The 24,789-nt window shown below is 41.7% G+C and overlaps 1 protein-coding gene across 9 annotated transcripts in view; it reads left to right on the top strand.

Annotated features, from left to right (window-relative positions):
* osbp2b (oxysterol binding protein 2b) overlaps window positions 1-24,789 on the top strand; it is a 41,494-nt gene that overhangs the window by 8,164 nt on the left and 8,541 nt on the right. For 7 of the 9 annotated variants that reach the window (XM_031856440.1, XM_031856441.1, XM_031856442.1 and 4 more), the window contains 2 exons: window positions 19,235-19,485; window positions 24,013-24,211. In XM_031856440.1, the coding sequence (XP_031712300.1) occupies window positions 19,235-19,485; window positions 24,013-24,211 (450 nt within the window). The other 2 variants (XM_031856445.1, XM_031856444.1) reach the window with 2 other exon arrangements.

Raw genomic sequence — 24,789 nt, 5'->3', positions numbered from 1 at the left:
ACCAGGTACACTGTTGCCTTTAAGGCACCTTGTATATATGTTAACACTGTCATTAGGAACCTCTTGAATACTTGTTCGTTCACAGCATCTCTTTCTGTACACGGTGTAAGACAACATGGATCAGTGACATTCATTAACTTGCCCTCCCCTCTCTGTCAGTGGAGTAAAGAGCTCCTATCGATCTCCTCAGCAGAGTGTAAACCCAGAGCCCATCATCTGTGTAGATGGCGACCAAAGTTATAACTTGACAACCTTGATGTAGCTTGTTGTTTATTAGCCATCTCTGGTTTTCATGTAAAATCTCAAATCCAAAAACACAGTAAGAATCCTGTTTCAACTCCAATCTCAAGTCACTCTTTGTCTGTGTACGACTGACCTGAACCCTGAATCAATTACTTGAATTTTTCATTAGTGCTGGTGTCTCTATTTAGAAGCCCTCTCCTGTAAATTGCCCGTCCTTCCTTGAGTGCATCTTGTTCTACTTTAGCTTTAGATTGGATTTGTAACGGCTTGCTGAAGCTAGTGCCTGCAGTTTGGGGCAAGCGTTCAGCAGGTGGCAGTGTTTGCCTTCACGTCAAACAGGACCTCTCTCATGTGTTTTCCTGCCTTGTTCCTGCCACTTGTTTGTGAAAGTGAGCTCACAGCCCGTTGAATCACTGGTTCCAGTGCTGGCTTGAATTTGCAAGCCTGACATTCGCTCCTATATGAATTTAACACCAGTGAAAATATGCTTTTGATGGTGATTTTTTTTTGTGGAAACTGGGAAGGTTCAGTGGAAGATGGTGGAACCAGTTATCCAGTTAGTGGTTTGTCTGGATGTAGCTGAGTTCACACAGATACAGTTGAGGTAGGCAGTAACACCAGCAGCCACAGATCCAAAGTGCTCTCTCCCTGCACCTCACCCTGATGTACCCAGCATGCAAGCTGATGTGTATCTTGAGTGCATTGATCTGCATCAGCATTGAGTCCTTGGGTGACATTTCACTTGACTCTGGTTTTGTGTGAGTTAACCAGTAGTCACGTGATTTACTTGTCGGGGTTCAGTTAATTCAGATATTTCCATTTATCCCTTTGCCTGTGCTATCTTTCTCTGATACCTCTCCTCTATCTTTCTCTTTTCTTGTTTTATTTCACATCCCAGCGTTTCCCTCTGCAGTAAAAGGTAGAGCTCTGTCCATGGTCCTGAAACAGAATATCAAGATTAGGTCAGCCTCCTCAAACAAGCTTCCTTTGTCGTTTCTTCCCCCCCCCCCCCCCCACATCCCTCCTGGTCCTGACTGTCTCCCTGCTTTTCTCCCCCTACATTTGCTCCAGCACTAGCTCTTCCTCTTTCTTTCAGCCACCCTCTCAGTCTGGTTTTCCCGCCCCCTCTCCCTCTTTCTCTCTCAGTAAGCCGTCTACTCTCCTTTTCATCCAGCGGGGGGTTTTAGTTCTGAATGGAATGACCTGCTGCTTTCTCCAACTCTTCCCTTTTCACTCTTTTCTTTGCTTAAAACATCGCCTTTGTCCTGCAAAGTCTGGAGGGAAGAAAAGAGACGGGATAAGGCGCAGTTTTCCTCTTGTGAGTATCCGGCTTTCCTTCTGTTGACGCTATGCTCAGGAATGTGGGTGCGTGTTTGTGTGCAGACATGTGTATCTGGTTTAAATGATTAGATGCAGCTGTGTTTACACGTTGTAGCTTATATTACCATATATTGGCTGAATTGTAGTGGATGAATCAAGGAGATCAGTGATTTTTCAATGTTGAACAAAGAGCATATACAGTAGACTTCTGTCCCAGAGCTCATTCAGGCGATAAACTGGTTTGAAATAATAAAAAACAAACATAATTATTGAAGAAAGTAAACAACTAACATGTACAAATGTTTCTCCATTAGCAGAGAATGAAAACACTGTTGAATAATGTATTTGATTTATTGTTTTGCTCTCATGTATACAACATTTTTCTGTTGTAAAATGGATGAATCGCTCTGCGCAGGGCAGGAGACTCGTAGGACCGAGTTAAGGCTGTGTTGGTGTTATAGTACCACTCTACACGTAATAGATAATGATTCACTAACAAAGTAACAAATGTATTATGATGACAGATCTATACAATTAAGCTGAGATTCACACCTACTGTATTAATCTAAATAGAGCAAAACAAGCCTGTTTTAAAGTACTGTATTCTACCACCTGCACTACTTTGAAATGACAGATGGCATGCTTCTCATCAGTTAGTTCTGCTGCAGATCGGCTGTGTAACGAATCACTCGTCCTCGTTTGTGTTGGATGTAAAAGCGTGTGGCGGCAGAGGCTGCTTTGCTAGATCAGCTCAGTCCCCAATGATGAGGGAGACGGACACGAATAGATCAGAGTTTAGTCTTGTAACAAAACAAACGGCCAGAAACGATCCTCTGGGTGCTTTTCTATCTCTCTTTTTCCAGCCATATTCAACTTCTGTCTTCCTTTTCTGTCTCTTAAATCTGAACGTAACAGCCAAGTGTCCCTGTGAAATCAAACCCTGGCTGTCTCATGATGGATCTGACCTCTCTGAACTCACACTTCCTCCATAAACTGCACTCACCCACCATCGATCTTGGAGTTACACGCCACCCGCTTCCTAAGCCGCTGATCTGACTTGCTCTTTGAAACTCCATTGTGTCTATGTTGTTGTCTTTGTCCTGTTTCTACTGGGCTTGCCGCCTGTTTTATGACTTAATGCTGCCGGCATTTTACATTTTTTCCTCCTCTCTCTTTTGTCTTACTGTATTTTGAAACCACTCTATATGTTGAATGGACTCTGAAATGTCCCACCAATAGGTGAGTGATGTCTGGACAGAATAAGGATGGCACTTCAATCTCTTTTTATCATGCAATGGCACTAAAAACGGCTTTCTTTTTACTTGAAATATCTCCGTGCCATTACATTGCAGACGTGGTTTGAAGGAGTTGTGATGGATGTTGTGACCACAGCCTCTCTCTGAAAGAGCAAACAACCATTTTACAGTTGGACATATTGGTTTTTATTTAGTTTTAGGTATTCTTTTTCGCTTCGTTTGATTGTTTTACAGTTTTACTCTCGTTTTAGTCAACACACATTTTGTTAAAGCATTTTAGTGGTGAAATTTTAGTTATTTTTTTATTTATTTCAGTTTTTTAAGCTTTCTGAGGATAAAGTTGTTGCCATCTTTAAAAATACACTCTTTATGGTTACAGGTGTTGTTCTCATCTATTGTGAGGTTAGAGAAAAAAGGCACTGTTTACCTGTTTATACTCGACTGTAATGTAATGGTTCACACACACACTACCGCTGCTTCTTGACAGTATGACAAGAAAGCGTCAGAACACTGATTAGATGAAATGGTGGGTGGTAGTTGTTTACTTTTTTACATTTTTTTTTTATCAGAGCTGATCGGACTAATCCTTGAATATAGAAGATATAGAATCTGTTTCCTTGCTGCTTGTTATTAATACTATATATGTGAGTGTGTGTGTGTGTGTGTGTGTGTGAGAGAGTCTAAGCTAGATAATATGCTTTGAATAATGTGCTTGTATTGGTTTTGCATCTTGTCTCTGACATGGCTGTCTTGGTATTAGACTATTGTTTACTCAATTTATTGGATATATGAATGATACTAATCATGACTCCATATAGTCAGTGTACAGCGCTATTGAAGCCCTGCATTGTTACAGGATCCACGCTGCTTTACTGGGATTATTGTGCCGTCCTTTGTTGTACTGGGATTGCTCTTCTCTTCAGTGGCTGCATGCTGCATGAAACTTGAATTCATTAATAAGCTCACATTGTGGTCCAGACAGTCGACACCCATTTTCTCCCTGTCACTCGCTCTGTTGCCTTTCTGCTTTATCAGCAGTATGTTGAGAAATTGAGAACCCAGATGCAGGCAGGTCATTAAATCTTAAATTAGGTAAATGGTGTGCAAGGCGGTCAGCTATGAAAATAGAGGTTCAGTTTCCTCCTTTTTCATCCTCTGGGTGGATTTTGCTGGTCAGGTGAAGCTCCTTATGCCAACTAAGAGAGCGGAGAGTGTTTTTCCCACAGCACTGCAATCTGCCACAGTGGGCTGGATACTGTTTTGTTGCTGTTGAAAGGCCACCACTGTTGGAAGCTCCATTCTCTGTGAGTAATATTAGTTTGAATTATCTGTCTGGCATTTTATGCTACAGGCAGTGAGTGATGAAAGCTTTTTTTTCTTTTAATGAAGTTTCCCTTTCAGCCAAACTCAAAGCAATAAACATAGTTATTTGTGAGCATCTATGGATTGGTTAGTTCATACCAGTGGAGCCGGTGACGTGTTTGACTTGATGATGAAGATTGTAAGAACGATGGAGAAGAAGTCACACTCATTGGTGAGGACAGCTGATATGAAGCAGGTTTGTAAAGAGGGATCAGTCCGTTCATTCAGTTCACAGAATAATACTTGGTGCATTATGTCGTGATAATACTGAACCAAGTCTGAGTAGACACAATTGTGATGGAAATGCCATTTCATATGGCTAAAAACACGAAACACAGAAAAAAGTAGAAGGGCACTTGGAGAGCGCAGACCTCCACCAAGGTTGTTTCCATAAGTGAAAAATATAGTTTGTATCCGACCCGCAATTCAGATCTGCTCCGAAATATAACGGGTTCTTCCTTAGCCCATGCTTCACCCTTTCATTAAGTTTCATCATAATCAGGCCAGTCGTTTTTCTGTAATCCTGCTGACAAACCAAAATGACATGACGTCCTTGGCGAAGGTAATAAACGACAGTACTTTAACAGGTTTCTATTCAAGACATCTACAGTCGAGGCAGCATGTGAACCTTTGGTATAACACTTTCTGTGAAAGGAACTGGACCTGCAGTTCATCATTGAAACCATTTCTGCAACTACAAAGGTGCACTCAGTAGAAGCAGTCAATGGAAGTATAAAACCGGTAATAAAAGGTGTTTTGAGAAAGTGGGAGTCATCGCAACTACGAGAGATCCTATGCAGCCATAGCTCCCAAAATATTATGCAGTTTGCTGCAGCAGAAGGCGAAGTTGGCCGCCTTCACGAAACACAGATGTGCACACTGAGTCACGGACTCACACAGTCACAAACACGATCGAACACATAACCTCTTCTCAGGGTTATGCTTGGCGGAGATAAGAAGGTAAAACGACTGTAAGGCTTGTTGAACTGCAAAGCACGTCTTAAATCTTTGAAGACATATATGTAACATTGAAAACATTACACTGCAAATGAAGTTCAGGACATTCAAATCCTATTTTCACGTTTGAACCTCAGTATTCAGTTTTAAAACCATACTCTTTCGAAACTAACTTCAACCAGTTTTATTGTTTTGATATGTTACATTAATCTGACCTCATACAACAAAATGTAAAGACATCTGTTTAGGATCTGAATCTGGTCAGGTCTCGCATTATGATAATGACACACTAGCACAAAAATAAGTAATAAGTAAAAAATAATTTCCTCCACAGTCTTTGGAAAGTCAGAGTCCTGAACTCAAGCCAATTAAACTGTGCATGCGAGACATCCCACAAATACCACTGAACTGAAACTATACTTTAATGAGCAAATGTTCAAAACACTGCTCATCTCTGCAGCTCTGGTCAGTGACCATGGGAGCATTTGTTAGAGGTTATTGCTAATAATTAATACTTAAGTAGCATCTTTAGTCAGGACACAGAAAGGTACTTTTATCCGTCGCACAAAGATGCTACCTGGACTCCAGTTTTTTTTGATGACTAAGAGCAATCAGGGCCGGATGATTCATTGCCCCAGCATACCGAGAGTCAACTGTAATTTCACTCTGCAGCGTCGGGCATCGACATGAATGTTGCGTCTGTTTGTGAGAACTAAACCATCAAGTGGATGCATGGGTTCTCTACTGTGAGCCAGTGCAGGCTGACGCAGGAAACAATTCCTCTTGACTCTTACATTAGTGGTTAATTAAAGGTCTTCCACCTCCTTTGGATAGGCGGGTTGTTATCGTACCAAGAGGAGCGTCAGTCCATTAGGTGGTCACAGTGTTGGCATAATGTGGTCTTGTGGCATGGATCAATGGCCGCTGCTGCTGCTGGAATTGACACAGCAAAATGTTTTTAAAAGGTCTGAAACTCAGAATGTTATAATGACTTTCTTCTCACAATGAAACATTTTTTCCTGAGATGTTTGAACTGGTTTTAATGAGCTCGGTGCTTGTGCATTCAGGCCGTGCGGAGTGTTTGGGTTCCTGGATTTTCCTGCACTAATTTGCTTAATGAAACTGTAACTCGTGCTCTTTAAACGCCCCTTACACTTTAGTTTGTCCCTCAGATGGGTCGGCCTTCGTCTCTCATCCAGTAAACAAACAGGGAAATGTGGGGCTGAATTTCTGATGAACTTTGGGATTTCAAAAGAATATCATTTCATATTTTGGAGCAACTTAGGTTTCACTCCAGATTCCAGTGCATTTCTTAAAACGTGATCCCTCTCATGGAGATAATATTATATAGATTGGAGTCACCTATGTTTAGAAATAAAGGTGCTGTATTTGTTGTAATGTTCTAAAAGGGAAATGTCGTAAATATAATTTAGATGCAATTTAAAAACCCATTTATTGTATGTAAATATGTGTTGGTACCTGAAAGAACAGTCTAACTATAGATACTGTATAATCATCTCTGTGCTACTTGATAATCAACACATTTAGTAGTTTACAATGTGAAATCAAATACAGCAGTATTACAGTTCTATTAAGCACCACATGGGATTCAGACAACTTCAACAGTGACTTTATTTACCCACACATCATCATTTTTATACACAAAATGCAGCTCAAAGTGTTTAACATTAACAATAATGACTGAAAACCAGATGACAGAAAGAACAGAGTATTTGACTACAACTTAAAAATACACCCAAAAAGCCCGGATACCCCCACACAGAGGCGTCTGTATGCACCAGTCAGTGTTGGCTCTCTTTGCATGGCTAAGCTCAACAGTATTGAAGAAAAGAAATGATGAAGGTCAAGTGGGAAATTATTTGTTTCATGCTTCGACGCCCCCCTTGAACATGCCCCGGGACATTTAGGGGATGTTATTTATTTACCGTCCAACAATCTTTCCCCGTCAGCACTTCTCTCGCCTCACTTACAGTCCTCAGCAGCCTCCCCCCCCCCCCCGTTACCTGTGTTTGCTGTTATCGGGTGTTTTGCTGAACCAACACGCATTGCACAGCAGACAAGCTTCATGTGATACTGTTGCAGTTTTCAATCAAGGGAGGGACTCTGCATACTGTTGGCCACATTTCCACAGCTGATTGTGTGCATTGTATTCATGCTGTTGCCCATGAAAGAAGGACTTGGTGTTTGTATCATGAAACAGTGACAGCCCGTGCTCTGCAGCTGTGGCCCAGAGGTATTAATAGCATTACTGATAACTTTAAGCTGTTAAATAGATTTGTGACTCGGGAGAAGCTGTCTTCCTTTGACTATCACACCTCTATCCAAAGTGAAGGGTTTCCTGTACAACTAACATTCAGTGATTATTGTTAATAACACCCTAAAGAGTATGTTAAGGCCATTGCCTCAACAACATTTAAAAAAATCTATATAGTAAGCAATAAGCATACAAAAATGAAGGCCCTTGGAGCTGAATATTTCATGACTAGAGGTAATTAAAACTAAAGCTGTGGTCAGAAACTCATAACATATTCAAACACGAGATCACCAGAACAAGGTCTGAACAATAATGTCTGAAATTAACTAAAACAATAAGAAGAATTGAAAACAAAATCACAAACAATGAACTTTTATGTCAATGATGATAACTGCGTTTTTTAAAACCTCAGCGTATGACATGTACTTGCTTGCGCTGGCTTTCTTTTCATACGTTTGTCTGGATTAGTTACAGTATAACCTCTAAACGTTGAGCTGATGGTTGGTTGGACCGACATTAGATCTCATTGGCTGTCGTTGCTATTTTCAGTTTATGGGATTCAGATTATTTATGCACTAAATACTGAAATGGTGGTATATTTAGATTTGCAGGGGATTCACAATACTGCTAATGTGATACATTTGGTTTGTCGTCCAGCCCTTCGTCTGGGTGATAAATAATTATCACAATTATATTAAAAATATTTTCACGATCACATTATAACCAAAGTGATCAAAGCATTGAACTGTCTTCCATTGTTACACATTACATGAGATCAAACTCTTCATACTTTATGTGTAAAACAAAAAGTTCAATAACAAATTTTGATTTGTCTTTTATGATAGCTTGCTCTAAATCTAGAATTTGACAAACGGAACAAATCTGATCGGATAGGACACGGTCGTGCTGTACGTCATGATGTGATTCAGCTGAAAGTGAATGAGCAGCATATTTATGAACTATCGGCACTGCCCTACTTAGAGCTCACAGAAGCCCACAGTAAACTTGAGGAGAGGGTGACACTGAGTTACAGTCTGGTGGTGATATGTACACTGACGGTAATATTGGAAAGGTAACCTTCACCTGCTTTGAAAAGGGAGGCAGTGAGGGTTGTTACTGCAGCTCAGGGGAACGACAGTATGAATGATGCTGTATTGGTTGAGTCACACTGACCCGTCTGCAGGAGGTCAGATTCAAAGTGGTCCATCAGCGGCTGGTGATCAGCACTGTAAACAGATTCTGATATATCAGAGGAAGGACATGTCAATCAATGACGTATGTTTTATTTGACCTTTTGCACTTGTTCTAGAGTCTATATGTTGAAACTTAATCTGAAATCTTTTCATCCCCCGCGTTTCATCATACATAATCTCCTGGTGGTGTCGTGTTAAAGTGAAATAACATTTACTTAATACCATCTCTGCCATTTCGCTTTCCTGAAATAGTTAGCTTTTTCTGTCTGGCTACAAAAAGCAGCAATGCATTCTGGTCCTAGTTGTGTTGATGAGTGCTGGCTGCAGAGTTCTGTCTCCTCTCTGCTTCACTCACTCTCTCTCTTCCTCCCTCCCTCCCTCCCTCCCTCTCTCTCCCTTCCTCACCAAACTGCACTGCACTGAGAGAAGCATGTGGAGGAGAATTGTAAATGTGCCGAGCTCTGTGAATGTGTGTATCCCGTGTGCGCGAGAGTTTCCGGAAGCAAGGGAAGCAATGCACGAGAGGAGATAGGAATTACAGGAGGGAGCGCCCGGCATCGCTCCCCTGTCTGTGTACTGTATGTACGTGTGTGAGTATGCATGTATGTGCGTGCACGCTGCAATGCTGAACAGGGAAAGTCGCTGCCTCTGTCCCCTTCTCGCTGGGATTATGTAGAGGCCAAGGGCAACGTTGCGTCTCAGGGAGCGTGGAGTGGGATCAGGCCTGCAGAGAGTGGGATGAAGGGCCGGGGCTGCTGGGAGGCGGGGGCGGTCCGCTCCCTCTGCACCTCGGGCTGCCTGAGTAAAGTCAACCAGGGTCAGTACAGCTATGGCTAAACATTAGCAAGGAGCTGTCACACTCCTCTCCATCTGTCTCATGACAAAACATTCCTCATCCGGCTATCTCCTCCTCATCGTGTGTCTGAGAGGTAGCTGTCGTTCCTCCATCCGTCTTCCTCTCTCCCTGGCATCTGTCATCTGTCGCCATGGATGCTCGCATCACTGCAGCCTCCCTCAACAATGCAGCGCCTCATGCTGTAAAGAGAGCAGCGTGTCCTCTCGCCTGCACTCCTCGCTGCATGCAGTCCCCGTCTCCCTTTCGCCTCGTTCTCCTGTGCTGCTCTCGCTCAGACTCATTTCCTCTCTCCTCTTTGCGCTTGCTCCACCTCACATTTGCATATGGATGAGTCTGAGCCTGCCAGGCCTACGCATTGTGTTGGCAATGTGCATCTGTGTTCGCATATATTGTGCGTATAGTTCATTGCACCATCCGAAAGTGTAAAATGTGACCTGCTGTGTTTCCCAGGGTCCTAAAGTGCAAATGTGACAGTGGTGAAGGATTTTTACACAGAACAAATCTATATTATTTTACTGCTCATGGCAGGTTAATAGAATCCTATACAGTCTACTTCTGTGTGTGTGTGTGTGTGTGTGTGTGTGTGTGTGTGTGTGTGTGTGTGCGCGTGCGTGCGTGCGTGCGTGCGTGCGTGCGTGCGTGCGTGCGCGCTTTTGGAGGAACAATGAAAAATGGGTTATCTCACATCTTTCCAGCTCTCTCACTTCATCAGTTTTCTTGCCCATGGCGGAGTTGGACAATGTTGAGTTGAACAGCTGTGCTCTTAAGCCCTGAGCGCTCTGTCTCCCTAGTTTGTTCACTGGAATTAGTTTGGCATCGGTGGTATACGCCATATTGTTTTAAGACTTCTCATAGGAGGCTTCTGCACACTCTCTGCCATACGAATGTTGGGATGTGATTCATTTACACAAAGAAAATAAGTCGGAACCAACATCACAACTCTGAACATCGATCCAATAGTCTGAAATCCTTCAAGGACATTACACCGTAGTACTAGCTGGTCTCTTATAGCGTCACAACATAGTGTGATGGATCAAAGGCCTTCATAGGACATCCTGTATGCGTGTGTATCAGCGGTAATATTCAAATATGAAAGTGCTTTGAACTTGAGTATAATAGTTGGGTTTATACTGCCATTGCCTCCATTGTGTGAGTTTGCCATGTTTAAATCTGAAACATGGATATAGAAAATAAATGTGCATGAGTTGTGTTATGAGTGTTGTGTTATGATATGTGAATACTTGTAACTAGTAATATAAGACATGATGAGGAGTTCTTGGCAACTTTCTTCTTGTCGAATTGGTTTCTACATAAAAAAAGTTGAGATGACCCTGTTTTAAAACAATGGAAGTTTAAAAACTGTTGACCTGTGACTAAACTTTTACTGTATTAAAAAAAAAAATAATTCTAGATCGACTTGTTCATTGTATCCATGTCCATAAACAACTAGTTCATTTAGCTGTTAGTAGAACTAACAGATCGACACAAAACAACTGTGTGGGTGTAAATCAGAGCAACAAAATCAACCGAAATAAAGACCAGTTCTTGGTAGAACACAGTTAAATGTAAATAAAGTTAAATATAACAATTGTTAAGCGTTGGCTCAGGGCCAGTAGAAACGACTTTAGCTCAGTTAGCGCCGGTTCCAACTGGGCCGCTGCTTAAAAAAAGTAACAAATAAAACGGCCTGAATAATGAGATGCTCCCACTCTGGGAGGCTCACACATGCCAAACAATCATATCTGGTTGACAGCCATGTCATTGTCACTGTCAGGAAGGCAGTGCTCCAGTTTTAGGCAGGAATTGGGATTTGTGAAGAATAGAAGAGGAAAGCAGAACAAGAAAGAGACAGTAACTTCATGTAAGGGTTCATTCTTAATGCTAACAAACCTGATTGCAATCTTTCGAGCCTCTCAAACATTTTGTGACTATTGTCTCATAAGATTGAAGTGACCATGCAGTTGTGAAGGTCCTATGGGCATATACTGTATCTACTCTACCCTTGTAGAATGACTAATACACCCACAGAGAAAGTCTGCCTCTTCTTCTATTGATCACAGAAGTTGTGTACACTTTTGCCCTTGTGCCATATTTTGTAGTTTTGTAGTTTTCAATGGAAGCAGCAGTTCTTGTGCATGGATTTTGTTTTTATGAAGCTGAAGTTTGAGTCAGTGACGATCAGTGGCATCTGAAGCCTGGCAATGAAATGTTCTCTTGAAAATCTCTCTCTGTTCTCGGGTCGCTGTGATGAACAGAATTATTGTGTGACTTGTGGACGTGTAAAACCGCTCTTGGAGCTGCACTAACATGTGAGATTCCACATCACTTTGATAAACGCATTGTAGTGAGGTACGTCTGTGTTTCTGACTCACATTATCAGGGTGTTCAAGAAGAGACGGGGACCGTAAACCAACAGTTTGTTCTTTTCAACTGAAAGCAAAACTTTTGCTGTTGCAGTGCTTCGTAGGAGTGGGCAATGTAGATAAAATACAAATGTAATCATTATATATCGCGATATAGTTATGAAATGCATAAAATCTTCCAAAAATAGGTCTATAGATAAAATATGCAAACAGGGTGTGTCTGTATTGGATGTAGTGGCCAGTGAATTATGAATATTTCACCACATTCATTTTAAAATCCAAAATCCAAATTCAGTCTTGCTTTAAAGCGATCCTGCTCACAGATGCGTAACATTTCCCATGTTGATCTAATACAAACCAGCCAGAGATATTACAGGGAGAGCTATTAAGGTAAACAGTTTGGTTAAAATCTCTGACGGTTGACAGATTTGTATCGTCTCAATGTTAATATCATCCTCGTGTTGGGATGAATACATCCAAGGATGTGTTCGTATTATGTTTCTCTGCCGGTGTAAGTTCATGAGCGACTACTTTAAAACTGCTACACACACACACCATGCTACACACACACACACTATGCACTATGTTAGGGAGATGCACCTGACATACTGTATCTCTGTCATTGAGACGTGTCTTTCAAAACGTTAACATTTCCATCTTCATTTTATTGCCTTGTTTTACATGAACCAGGGCAGCTGACAGCACAGACCCTCCTCCTCTCACAGCCTGATCAGCTGCGTGTGCGCACGTGCATGTAAATGAAGGAGTGGTGTGTGAGCATGCATTCAGTTAATGTATGCTTACCAGTCTCACATTCATGGGCTTTAATTAAGCTCTTTGCCTTCCAATGATTACAAATCTCTCGTGCTGTAGATCTAGTGTAAATCAGACAATGAAGAGATCACTGCTGCTTCAGATGGTAAACACAGGCTTCACGTTTAGCTTGTGATTCATTGTCTGTGGAGAAGCACACTCTTTTTACTACTGCAGTCATTTCCTGTGAAATCCTGTCAGTGACCAGACTTGTGTAAATGAGCCCAGTTAGTAGTCTTAGGTTGTGCAGTAGGATAATGAATGGCCTCAACCTTCAGACTGGAGGAGTTATGCAGTAAGCCAGAGCTAGTTGCCTCTCACAGGTCTGATGGCCCAGCTGGGAATTCATAAAATGTCCTCGGCACACCAGAATATCAATCTACAGCTTAATAGTCAGCAGTCTGATTGTTTTTCTTTTTGTCTATTCTTGCACATTATGAAATGTTACTGAATTAAGACACATTGCCTAGTTGCTGCAGTTTGCTGTTCATCTTTTCTTTTGTTTGCTGCTTATTGGGAGTGTTCGATTGGAAACACTGCCGGAGCTGTGCTGCAGAGCTCTGGGGACAGTGATGAGTTGCACTGCACAGTTTCTCATTTGCTCGTGGAGAGCTGAGCGCCGTGTTACCGGGTTTAACCTGCCGTCTCCTCTGTTTGTCTCCCTGTGATGGATCTCAGGGGATGTGTGGTGCCGGTTAGTAATTACCGGCGAGGATGACACTCCCCTGGGACGCATCTTCGCTCTTCATCTACCTTGTTCCCTCTTCTGTTTCTGATACACCTTCACATATTCTCTTTCTCTGTACTCCATCATAACAGTCAGCTGCAAAAACAGTCATCTCCCTCTCACTTTGCTGTCAGTGCTGAAAGAAATATCTTCCAACCACAGGCATAAACTCTCTGTGGTCTTCAGGTTGTAAATGCATGAAGGCTGGATAATTGGAATCAATATCTGATAATCATGATTGTTTAATTAGGGTTATGATTGATATGCAAAAGAAAAACATCTGGAGCCCTGAGCAATAAAAAAGTGATGTGGTGTCAACTTAGCTTTCCCTGTGTATGAAAAGTGTACATTTGGTTAAAGCCAAAGGATAACAAAGTACCACATACTGTACAATAGCATGAGATGCTTACAAAAACTAAGGTAGTTAATACAACAGCACTGCAATAATATTATTACTATTACTAAATAATAATAAATACTAAATAGTATATTTTTGCTAAAACGGTTTTCCAATGTTTTTTCGTTAATTTTTATGAATGAGGGTAAACTAAATATAAAAACATTCATAGCGCTGTTTAATTCCAAAAGCACCACAAACAACATATAAATGGTAATATAAAATAACCATCAAGTTGAATCAACACCACTCTAATGCAGTTTCAACAAAAACTTAACATTGTAAGATTTATGAAGGTAGAAGTTATAAAACTCAATCTTCTAGAAATTGCGTTTGTATACAAACGCAATAAGTTTAGCAGGAAACATGATGCCGTGTAGATTATGTGGGGTTTTAGCTCACCACAGTGAGGAACCTTTGTTAATTAACACATCTGGCAAGTCACACACTGTTGATTTAAAATGTAAACATCATTCATTTCACGTGTTTACCTACAACATCCGCTCTTGCGATGCATGATGTGCTTGTATTTTATCGTTTTGTTTCGACTCTCGCAGCACTTGTTATAGAAAGATCATGATCCTAGTTTGATACATCATTATCATTTAAACTACAATTTTTCAAATGCCGCATTTCCCTAAAAAAACATTGCCTGGCTGTGATCCAAAATAGAACTGGAGATACAATTATTATTATTACCATATAAATGTAATTCCTAGGGGACAGAGTATGATTTATTGCAGGTCTGTTGTATTAGAATAAGTTTATACAGTATGCATTGTCAAAATGATCTGTTTGAATCACCATTCATCCTAAAACAACGTAGTCTATGCACACTAACAAGGGTCTCATGTGTGCATTCATGAGATTTAGTAATGAAATAAGATTTTAGGGAGAATCAGAATTCTGCTAGTATTTTAAGACATAGAAATGTTGTTGCTGATGCCATGTTCATTTTCTCTACAGTCCACCACATAAAGTTGATTCTGAACTGTAAAAATGAACTCCAATAACCATCAGTAATAAAAGTGAGCTCTTTCCTAAAATACTTCAGTTTCCCCTCTGATAAGTCCTTATATGTTCAAATACCATCTGTAATCCAGAGAGGCATGGCATTTGTGCCATGTGCTCGGCTGCTCGACGTGCACGTCTTTCTGCCACGGGGTGACATCTTGTCAGCCGGAGGCCTGGCTCCACCGATCTGACAGCCGGTCCTCGGGGACGGGCAGAGAGAGAGACGAGCCTGACAGTGGGACGGCAGCGAGACTACTGCTCTCCCAATTACGCTCTCCCACATCTTATTCTCCTGCTTCCTGTCTCTCGCTCTCTCTCCCTCCCTCGCCCTTTTACGCTCGACACAATAGATAAAGAGGGAACAAAGGGAGGAAAAGCGACAGCATGCACATGCTGAGGATGGATGGAAGATGCATGTGTGTTTATGTGTTGGAAGTGTTGTGATTTGATGAGCTGTGACCTGTAAACTGGCATCCCAGCTTGCTTCAGACACAGATATTTGCTTAAATTATATCAACTTCTGAGTAGGAGGGTTCAGTAGAGACACCCTGGGAAGAGGCGTGCACGTGTGTCTATGCAGGGTGTTCTCTGAGGGGGAAGGGGGGAGGTAGACCGCCCTTGAGGCATGCCTGGCGTGGTAATGGGCTCCTGCCCTTGCCTCGACTTCGCTACGGAGAGCCATCCATCCACATCTGTTGTTGGGAAGGAAGAGGATGGAAATGTGAGGGGGCGAGCTAGGCAGTGAGTGACGGTGATGCACAGAGAGCATAGAGTATTTATTGACACAGCTTTATTGTTAAATGCAGTCATCACTTTTTATTCCAGGTCTGAGTGATATACACTTGATAGAATATGTTTAGCTTCAAGGGTTTTCATCTCCAGTAATCAAACTTGTCCGGAAGTGGTTGACATTTTATCGATCCTACGTGGATCTGGCTCAGTGAAGCAAAAGTAAATTGCAGAAAGGACATTTCTGACACACTTGTGGAGGCTTCATTTAGATTAAAGTCACCTTTGTGTACTGGTTTCTCTTTGCCGTTGAAGGGTGTCTGAGCAGTAGAGCCAACATACTAAATGTGTGTTCTTGCAGCTCGCAACTTGTCTCAGTGAGGATTAGGAAAGAAAATTCAATTTGCAGGTGAAGTGCTGTAAGCAGAGTCTCTTCTAAACAAATACGCGCCGGTGCATGTGACAGTTTATTTTTAAGTGGCATTGCTTGAAGCTGCTGAACTCATCGGTAAAATGAGGGGGAATAATAAGAGCATGGCTTTGATCCTTTCCCTCCGAGAGGGAGGGGCAGCAAATCCCAACGATTAATGTCCTGTTTCACACAGGCTACCAAGGGCAGGACGTTGGCTTTGTAGAGGTCTTTATAATTATATGTGATCCACATTCCCAAATACTTTAACTTTTCAGCATTGATTTTAAACAGGGATGAATAGAAAGGGGGACGTGCCTCCCCTTCTGGTGGACCACCATGGGACCTTATTCTGGTAAGAAATATGTATCATTACATTGGAGCTCACTTATTACAGTATTATGTGCGAGATAAGGTCCCTTGGGGGGACACTGGAAGTGTGGGGACTCTGCCTCTGAAATAAAGGAGACGTTCTAAGCAGTTAAGTTAATGAACTAAGTGTTCGGGAGTCGAGCAATCCTGCATAAAGCCATACTTTATACTCCTGACCTCCACAGTCAATTCCTTAACGGTTATCGGTTCAATAGCATCAATACTTCCTGTCATGTACCCATTTCAAATTAAAGAAAGCGGTTATTGTTTGTTTTTCACAGCAGTCATCCGGGTGAAATAGAGAATTTTAATCCAGGATATAAAGTCATTCAAAACAGAATTTTTCTAAAGTGTAAAAATGGTAATCTCACTCCGACTATATACTGTACATATACATATATGAAATTTGAGTTATGCTTATACAAATCTAACTTCAAGGAAATTAAAAAGACATTTTCCAAGTTCTAGTTCTGTGTCCTTGTGTCAGTTGTTCTCTTATCACGTGGCAAATATATGTCAAAATATAATTTTTGAATATTTTTGTATGAAAACTCTTTTCTTTTCTTTTCTTTTAAAATGACTCATTTTGAACTCGGGGGGGGGGGGGGTACACATGAATGTATCTGATTTGGTGGAGGCTTATTGTTGCCTCGTGGGAGGAAGTTCAAAACTACATCAACTGGCCAACTAACTTATCCGTGTAAAGCTGCTCTGTCATAGTCACACTTTATCAATTCAAGGCTTATTCCATTACCCTGTCCGACTCTCTGAACATACTCGCCTCTTCCACTGTCTCTTGCTTTCCTGTGCACTGCAGCTGGACACACCTCGGCTTTTGCCTCTTCTTCTCCTGCCTTTCTCTGCAGGGACTTTATTGCAATTCTGTGTGATTCAACTTGATTCCGACTCTATTGCTTGCCGGTAACGTGTGGATGGATTTCTGATCCATGTTCGCTTTTGGGTTTGTTGTTGCTGTAAGGTTGCTAGGTTGACCTTTGGCTGGGCTGATATGTTTTTGTCTTGTCCCTTCTAACAGCCAGACGGTTGTGTCTCTCTGAAAGCCTTTTCAAGATGTTCACATGTTGTCTCTGACGTTTTAGCTCAGTTTGTGTGCTGCTTCTTCCTGGCTGAACTTCGGTTGCCTTTTGGGTGAAAATGTATACCCGGGAATGCAAACATGGTGAGGGATTGTTTTCTTTGCTTCTCTTTGTCCCCTTTGCTCAACCTCACCTAATGTCTTCCTTCTCTCACTCTTCTTTCTTTTTCGACTCACAAATGTTACTCATTTAGAGGAACTTGTTCACAATATTGTGCTGCCGTTGATTTAACAAAGATACATTAGAAAGCAGTATAATTAGAGCATTGTTTCTAGGTGTCAAGCATCATCTCCTCTTAACGATAACTCCAGTGTGGAGATATCTCTGTGCTGCTTATTTCTCAGTAGAGCGTAACATTGCACTGGCCAAAAGGTCTTGGTCAAATTTGAATTCGGTCTATTGCTGTTACATGATGTAGTGCTGAGCCTGCCAGGCTACCAGCATGCCCCAGGCGGAGATCCGTGCTATACTAAAGGCTTGACAGGGGTGATGGTCTCTTCGACTGCGAGGTCACAGTCGGCTGCCTTGGTGCTAGAAGAAAGTGTTGCTGTACTGCTGCTTCGCACCAAGACTGCGACAGTCTCTCCTATCTGCTATATAACAGACCTTTTCAATGTGACACAGCAGACTCTGTATGGTGGCGTGTAGAAGACAGCAGAGCAGCATTTTCTAGATGTTGGGGTCAGCCGGGTGGATTAATGGATCGGAGAGACTCTCACTCTGCTCTTGAACCTTTTAAATACGTTGTCCTTGTTGAGATGCACAGAATGGTCCTTGTCCTCATGTTACTTATTGTTCTTCATGTTCCAGCAGTAGTTTTATACGTCACTCCTCTGGTGGGATTGTTGGGATGTTATCGCTTCTCAGCAGGCAGTAATGTATCCAGAGTAAATGTGCTGACATTGAAGCTGATTCTATTAATTCCTCACAGCCGCATCGGCTTGTTTTGTGAGCGGGATTTATTGAACCACAAATACACAAACGCAGATGCTTTTATATTTGGGCATATTCTTTTGTGTGAAGTTAGATTTAATACTCAGGTGTGCAAATACTTCTCGTCTACTTTAGTTCAGAAGATCAGGAGTTGTGTTTTCTTCATGGATTTGTTCCTTTTACATTGTCACAAGGCTGTTCATGGACCTTTGTCTCACCCTTGTATATATCTGTCATTCTGTGAATCTGCTTGTGCGTGCATACGTGTGTGTAATGCAAGGCTGACGCTGCAACACTGTTGTGTGTTCTGTTTAAACTTGAGTAACCTCTCTTTAGTGACATCCTAGTGAAAGGCAGCTGCTACCGCAAAGGCTCACGGTTATGGACGAGCTGTCTGTATTCAAATGCCCTGACACAGCTTACATTTACGTTGGATAAGCTACTCGGGATATTTATATTTAAATATTCATATTATTTATTCATATTTAGTGCGCTGATGTCTAATGGGCGTACTTATGTGTGTCAAACAAAACCATCTGTCAAATCTGACTAACGGTTTAATTAACACTAATTTCATCAGTGGTACAAATCATTGTTAAACGTATGTAATTTATCTTTATCATTTAAAACAATACTACGTCTGCCTATAGCAGTTTACCACGGAGAAATGGAGGAGTTTGCCACGGTAGCTCGGGGAGTCACCTTAAATGGGAAATCTATCATAAGAAGGACAGAGTGTACTGTACGTATTTTCAATTTAGCAGCTATGCAGTTAGATATGTTTACTAAAATGACCTGAGAAAAACGTTTCTAAATTGTCTTTGTTTATCTTCTTTTTCATGACCGGTGTACTCACAAGTCCTAATAATCGTCTCTTGTTCAAGATGGTGTACGTGACCTCTTTCCTCTACCCTCCAGATGACTCGGGGGACGAGGAGCCTACATCCCAGTCGGACCGCAGCGAGATTCAGGGCACCCTGAAGATACTCGTCAGCAAGCTCGACGACCTCAGCACATGTAATGATCTGATCGCGAAGCACGGGGCGGCCCTGCAGCGTTCCCTGAGCGAACTCGAGGGTCTGAAAGTCCCTGTGGAGGGAGGGGAGAAGATCAAGGCAGTCAACGAGCGAGCCACCCTCTTCCGCATCACTTCCAATGCTATGATCAATGTAAGTAGCTCCAGCAGACCAGGCTACAAGATGCAGTGAGCTGAGTGCCCTGCGTCCTGCATGATCAATATGACAGGAATGCCAATCATCTATATAGTGCCCTGGTCAGTGCGTTGAGTGATGAGATCACCTTACAGTGGGGCCTGTGGGCTGCAGGCCCAGAGATGCAGGTCCAGACCCTGCCAGATCCTGTTAGAAATAGTTATGTCTAAGTAGCTTTAACTTAGCTCACAGCTTAATAACGTTTCAATTTATGGTTAAGAATCTCTGCTGTATTTAATGTTATATGTATCGTCAAAAATCACAAATATACTTTCTACAAAGGGTTTTACAATCTGTACAACCTACGGGAAACTCCATCCTTATATTTTGGATGTGATTTTGAAGTAAACGCTCCCCCTCAAAAAACTTTAAGAAAGAAAGGAGAGCAACGAAAAAATGACTCTTTCAAAATAACGTATTGCAGTTTAGCTATATCAGCTAATATATTTAAATCAGCACAACAACCACAACCACATTTTCAGTTTTCACTCTGTGTTGGATGTGATAAGCAGTATACGCTCTACTGTATCTGGCCCGGGTTCATTCCCCTCAACAGTAAATGCCTTTGGCTTTACAGTGTGCTAGTAGTGTATGAGAGTTGAGGTGCTGAAGGATTGATACTAGATATGATAGTGGGTAGGGGGGGAGACAGGAATAACCCCTCCTCCCCCCCCTCTCAAACCCTTGACCCTCCCTGCCTGGGGAGGAATGTCAGAACCTTCTGGACCACAGTGAGACAGACAGACCTGCTCTGACTAAACCATACAATCACACAAGGTTTGTCTCTTCTTCCTGCTTCTCTCAATGGCTTTGTTGATAGCATTGTTTATTCATTGTTTACTCTAGTTTATTCTTTCTCTGTGAAATGTCTGGCTGTTAGGTGTCGAATAATTCAGTCAGATTTAGTCGTGGTTAAACAGCAAGTATTTATACTTTAAGATTAGGTTTGGAATCAGGCCGTAGGACATTACTATTCCTTATATGCTTAAGTATGTGCTAATGCCGCCTATTGAGGGACTTGAGCCATAGTGTTGTGACAAGAAAAAAAACTTAAATTATGTGAAGGCTCAAAATGATGAGCCCCTTGTTTCTCTCTCTGTCATCCATTTTACTTATTCATTGGTTTGGGAAATTGAAAGTTACCGGACAAGCGATAAAATAGATCCTCTTGGACTGCCTAACACATTAAAATGTCCTTAGGTCAGCCAAGAATGTGCTTCTAATGAGAAAGAAGTGCTGCCACAAACTCCCCGTAGTGATTTGGGGCTTGTAAATGGCTCTCTTTAAGCAGAAGGCAGCGCAGGATATGGGTATTTGGATTTATGCAGCTACGTTTTTCAGCCATTGTGAAGGCATTTACTTGGATGTTACTGTGCTTTCCATGTGCTTTCCAAAGGAAACAGGCTATGCATGTAAGGAGGAGGGGTCGAGGGAAGAAGGAGACCATAACGGCAAGACACAACTGCATGTGCTCTGTGATCTGACCCTGGCCTTTGGAGAGGGTTGCATTAGTTCATTGAGTGATGATGTAACTGGTCACGTGTGTCACTGAATCCTGACTCTCGCCTGTTTGTGTGTGCATGCTTTCACATGCCTACGCACTACTGTTGGTATGGTTTAATCACATGAAACGTTACTCAAGTTCTTTGTAGTCTTTGCTACGTCACTCATTCCGGACTTTTTAGTTTGATTTCTGCATGCCCGTTTCCTTTTTTGTCAGCCTTTATTTCCCCCCCAATGGAAGTCACATGCAGTCTGCGTTTGTACTTGAGACTCAGCATAAAAAAGTGGAACTCTCATACTTTTTAAGTGGGTGTTGAGTTTCATATCAATGTCTGAGGAAGTGAACCACAATGTCACATGCACTTCTAACATTTAAACTCGAGTCTCAGACATCGATGTTTAGACACTTCATGCGAGACTGCTGGAGGTAAGATTTTGATCGGATGTTTTTACTGACACATATTCTGTGATTTCCATGCATTGTTTTGAGCAAACAAGATATTATTATATTCTAAAACATCTAACGCCACTGAAATTTAACCTTTGTAAAGGGTAAGGATATTTTAGTACTATCAACATATATTACAATTGTACCATGCATATGATTTTAAAATATTATGTTATAACCATTAAAATCCCTTGATCTTTACACATTAGTTACTTTTTTTTAAAACATCAACAAGATGAGCATAAATCATTTGTTCAGCCTGAACTCTTCTAACCTTGTCAACAATGGTTTTGTATTTTTTACTTTTGGAGTAATATAACACATTCTGTTTTCATACAGTATTGTTGGAGAACACATTTCATTTTAGTTTGTTATGAAGTTAAATACATTTTTACTAATTATATGGCGTGTGTCTTTATCAAACATACCACTAACTCTGGACCAGAAAATCCAGAAGTAATACCCAAATTGTTATTTTAGCTATCAGTTTGTATTGCTTCCGTTCCTGGTGTCGCCTCTCTCTAATGCTCTGTTGTCAGTGAAATGTCAGTGATGATGTTTTTCAAGACAACAAGTAAACTCAATGTGGTATACCAAATACTTTTTCATCAGAGAGATGGGTATCCTGCAGTCTGGGAACAAATCAAGGAAGGAGTAAGGTGTTACCGCATCCTTGTTTCTCTTCCTGCTGCCTCAAAGTGATACTGCACTCTCACCAGCCAGACAACAGAGATTATTTGAGTGGCACATCCCTCCGGTTCCAGCTCACAACTTATCTAAGTGGTTCAAGCTAACTCTTTGCTGCAAATACTGAAAGGACCATATTTAATTATGGGCTCTTCTGCTCATGTGGAAGCAATGGCAACAATGGCTAGCCTCCCAAAAAATGCTCCCAAATGCTCGACTGCAAAAAGGCAAGTTTCCAAGTGATTATTCAGAAACCCTCCTCTGAGGCCCACTATGCTGACAGCTCAGTGACTGTCACATGACATTTTCATCATGCATATTGTCTGTCAGAAATCAATCAATTTCTGACCTCACCCCTTTCTATTTGATTGTTATCTACAATGTCAATACCTTTGGTCCAACATAAATAAATATGCATAAATATGGCCCTTAAAATGACATAATAAGGAAGCACAAGTCGGCAAACGTGTAATGCAGAGTCATGTGAAGGTGTAGAGATCTTTCCTTTTTCCTTTGAAGCCACTGGTCAAGGGCTGGCGATGCATCGCTTATCTCATTTGGACAGTTTATTCCTCCTCGTGCTGTGTATGGCTCCACTGATGTGTGCACATTGCCCAAATGAGCGGGACTTCATCACTGAAGTCTTGGTCGTTGGAGATTTTCCAGGGAATTAGCTTTGTCATCCAGGATGAAACACATCTCATCATTTTTCTCTGTTATGTGAGGGACAGTTGGGGGAAATTCTCAGCATTTTTTTATATGCTGCAATTTCAGAATGCCTGACACGGCTTTATCTCTGTCAAAGGCATGTCGTACGGTCCTTGAAAGAAAGGTAGGAGAACCATCTTCTCAGCTGGTTGTGCAGCACAGAACAACAACTGCAAAGCTTTCCACAACCTCCACTTGGAAGACTTTGATGTGAAAGCAGGCTGGTACTTCTTTGTAACTGCTCACTGCAAAGGATCATGTGATGTGACAATAAGATATCTGGCACCTGGAGCTAGTCTGTCATTTTAGGACCTTGTTTGTTAGCTTTCCGATCAAAAAAACATACGGATAGATTTATTTTTGAAAGAGATATCTGTATTTTTAAGAGCATTTGTTGTCCAAAGTGCGTCAACTTTGAGGGTCCCTGTCTCCTGAATAGTTCTGTTAAATCAAACCGAAAGGGACGAGGTCAGAAAGTAATTGTTTCCTGACAGAATGCTGGAGGTGTTCATTGACCTTTGAGCACACTAAGAGACACGGCTGTCGGACAAATGCTGACACGTTATATATGTTTGATCAGAAGTAAACTCTCAGCAGTAAAAGCTCGGCAGTCACAATGATGCCCCCCATGGACTCAATATAGTCTGCTACCCAATCAGAGGTTTAACCTCAAGCTCATGATGCTCTGAGGCACATTTACACAGCAGGGAGGCCCAGTAGACGGCTAATTATCACATTGATGATTGCTCGAAACAATAGTGATAAATAACCTTGATTACAATAATTGGCCCGAATGTCTTAACACCTTTTCATCCCAATGTTCTCTCTCTCATATGGCTGTAAACTGTCAGGAAATATGATCCTGAGGATTTTTTTTCTCAGTATAGTATTATCTGTTGACTTAAATAAAGGTGAAAACGTTCCTAGGTTTTATGATTTTAATGGTTTTATGAAAATCTGCGTTAAATGCAAACATCTGAGCTGTTTTTGTTGCAAGTAGAAACTTGCACCTCAATTAAAAAATCTGAACAGATTTTATTTCAGGAAGGTAATCCATTTTTTATTTTTATTTTTTCAGACTATTTTATAGGAATTCAACTTTTGTGTGTTCCTCTTCTTGTGTGCATGTGCTCCCCCAGGCGTGTCGAGACTTTCTGGACCTAGCAGAGACTCACAGCAGGAGATGGCAGCGGGCTCTGCAGTATGAGCGAGAGCAGCGCACCCACCTAGAGGAGACCATTGAGCAGCTAGCCAAGCAGCACAACAGCCTGGAGCGAGCGTGGCGAGAAGCACCCACACTTGTTTCCACCACACCCAGCGCCCCTACCACCAACAAGGGTGAGACGTCTTTGCATTACTTTCTCCTGTGGGCCTCAGCATGGGCCGCACTCTACTAAGAGTCATGTGTGACCTCAGGCTCAATATTATAGACATTCCTCATGCTGCTTAATATTTCTCAAGTTGTGTCAGAAGGTTTGGATTATCACTAATTTAGAGACGGTAATTACCTTCACCAAGGACTGTAGGTCTGTCCATCTATTTGTTTATTTTCTTGTTGGTTTATAACCAGCTTCTTGAAAACATTCGCAGGCATGATACTTATTGTGCTCGTCCATCCTCCAGGAGGAAGAAACCTTGTAGCCCCATGACCGTACCTTTTGTGTAAGGCTGCCCTCTCCAGTAAAATGACAGCACTTAGTGATGTAACTTTCCTACAGTATAGCAGAGCGTTAAGTTACAGGGAGGAAGACACGGTTGATGGATGTCAACAAGTGTTAGTTTTTAAAACTAGAGAATGTGTTGACCCAGGGCTGAGGGCTTAAGATGCTGACCATGAACCCCAACATCCCCAATATGTGTCCAGCTGGTTCCATTATTTCCAGTCATCTCTCTCTGCTGTCTGTAATAACGACCTT

Source organism: Anarrhichthys ocellatus, unplaced genomic scaffold (genome assembly GCF_004355925.1).
Source record: "Anarrhichthys ocellatus isolate YVR2014 unplaced genomic scaffold, GSC_Weel_1.0 scaffold17, whole genome shotgun sequence".
Classification (NCBI taxonomy): Eukaryota; Metazoa; Chordata; class Actinopteri; order Perciformes; family Anarhichadidae; genus Anarrhichthys; species Anarrhichthys ocellatus.
Note: the sequence above shows the minus strand (reverse complement) of the source record. Positions and strands in the feature narration are given on the sequence as shown.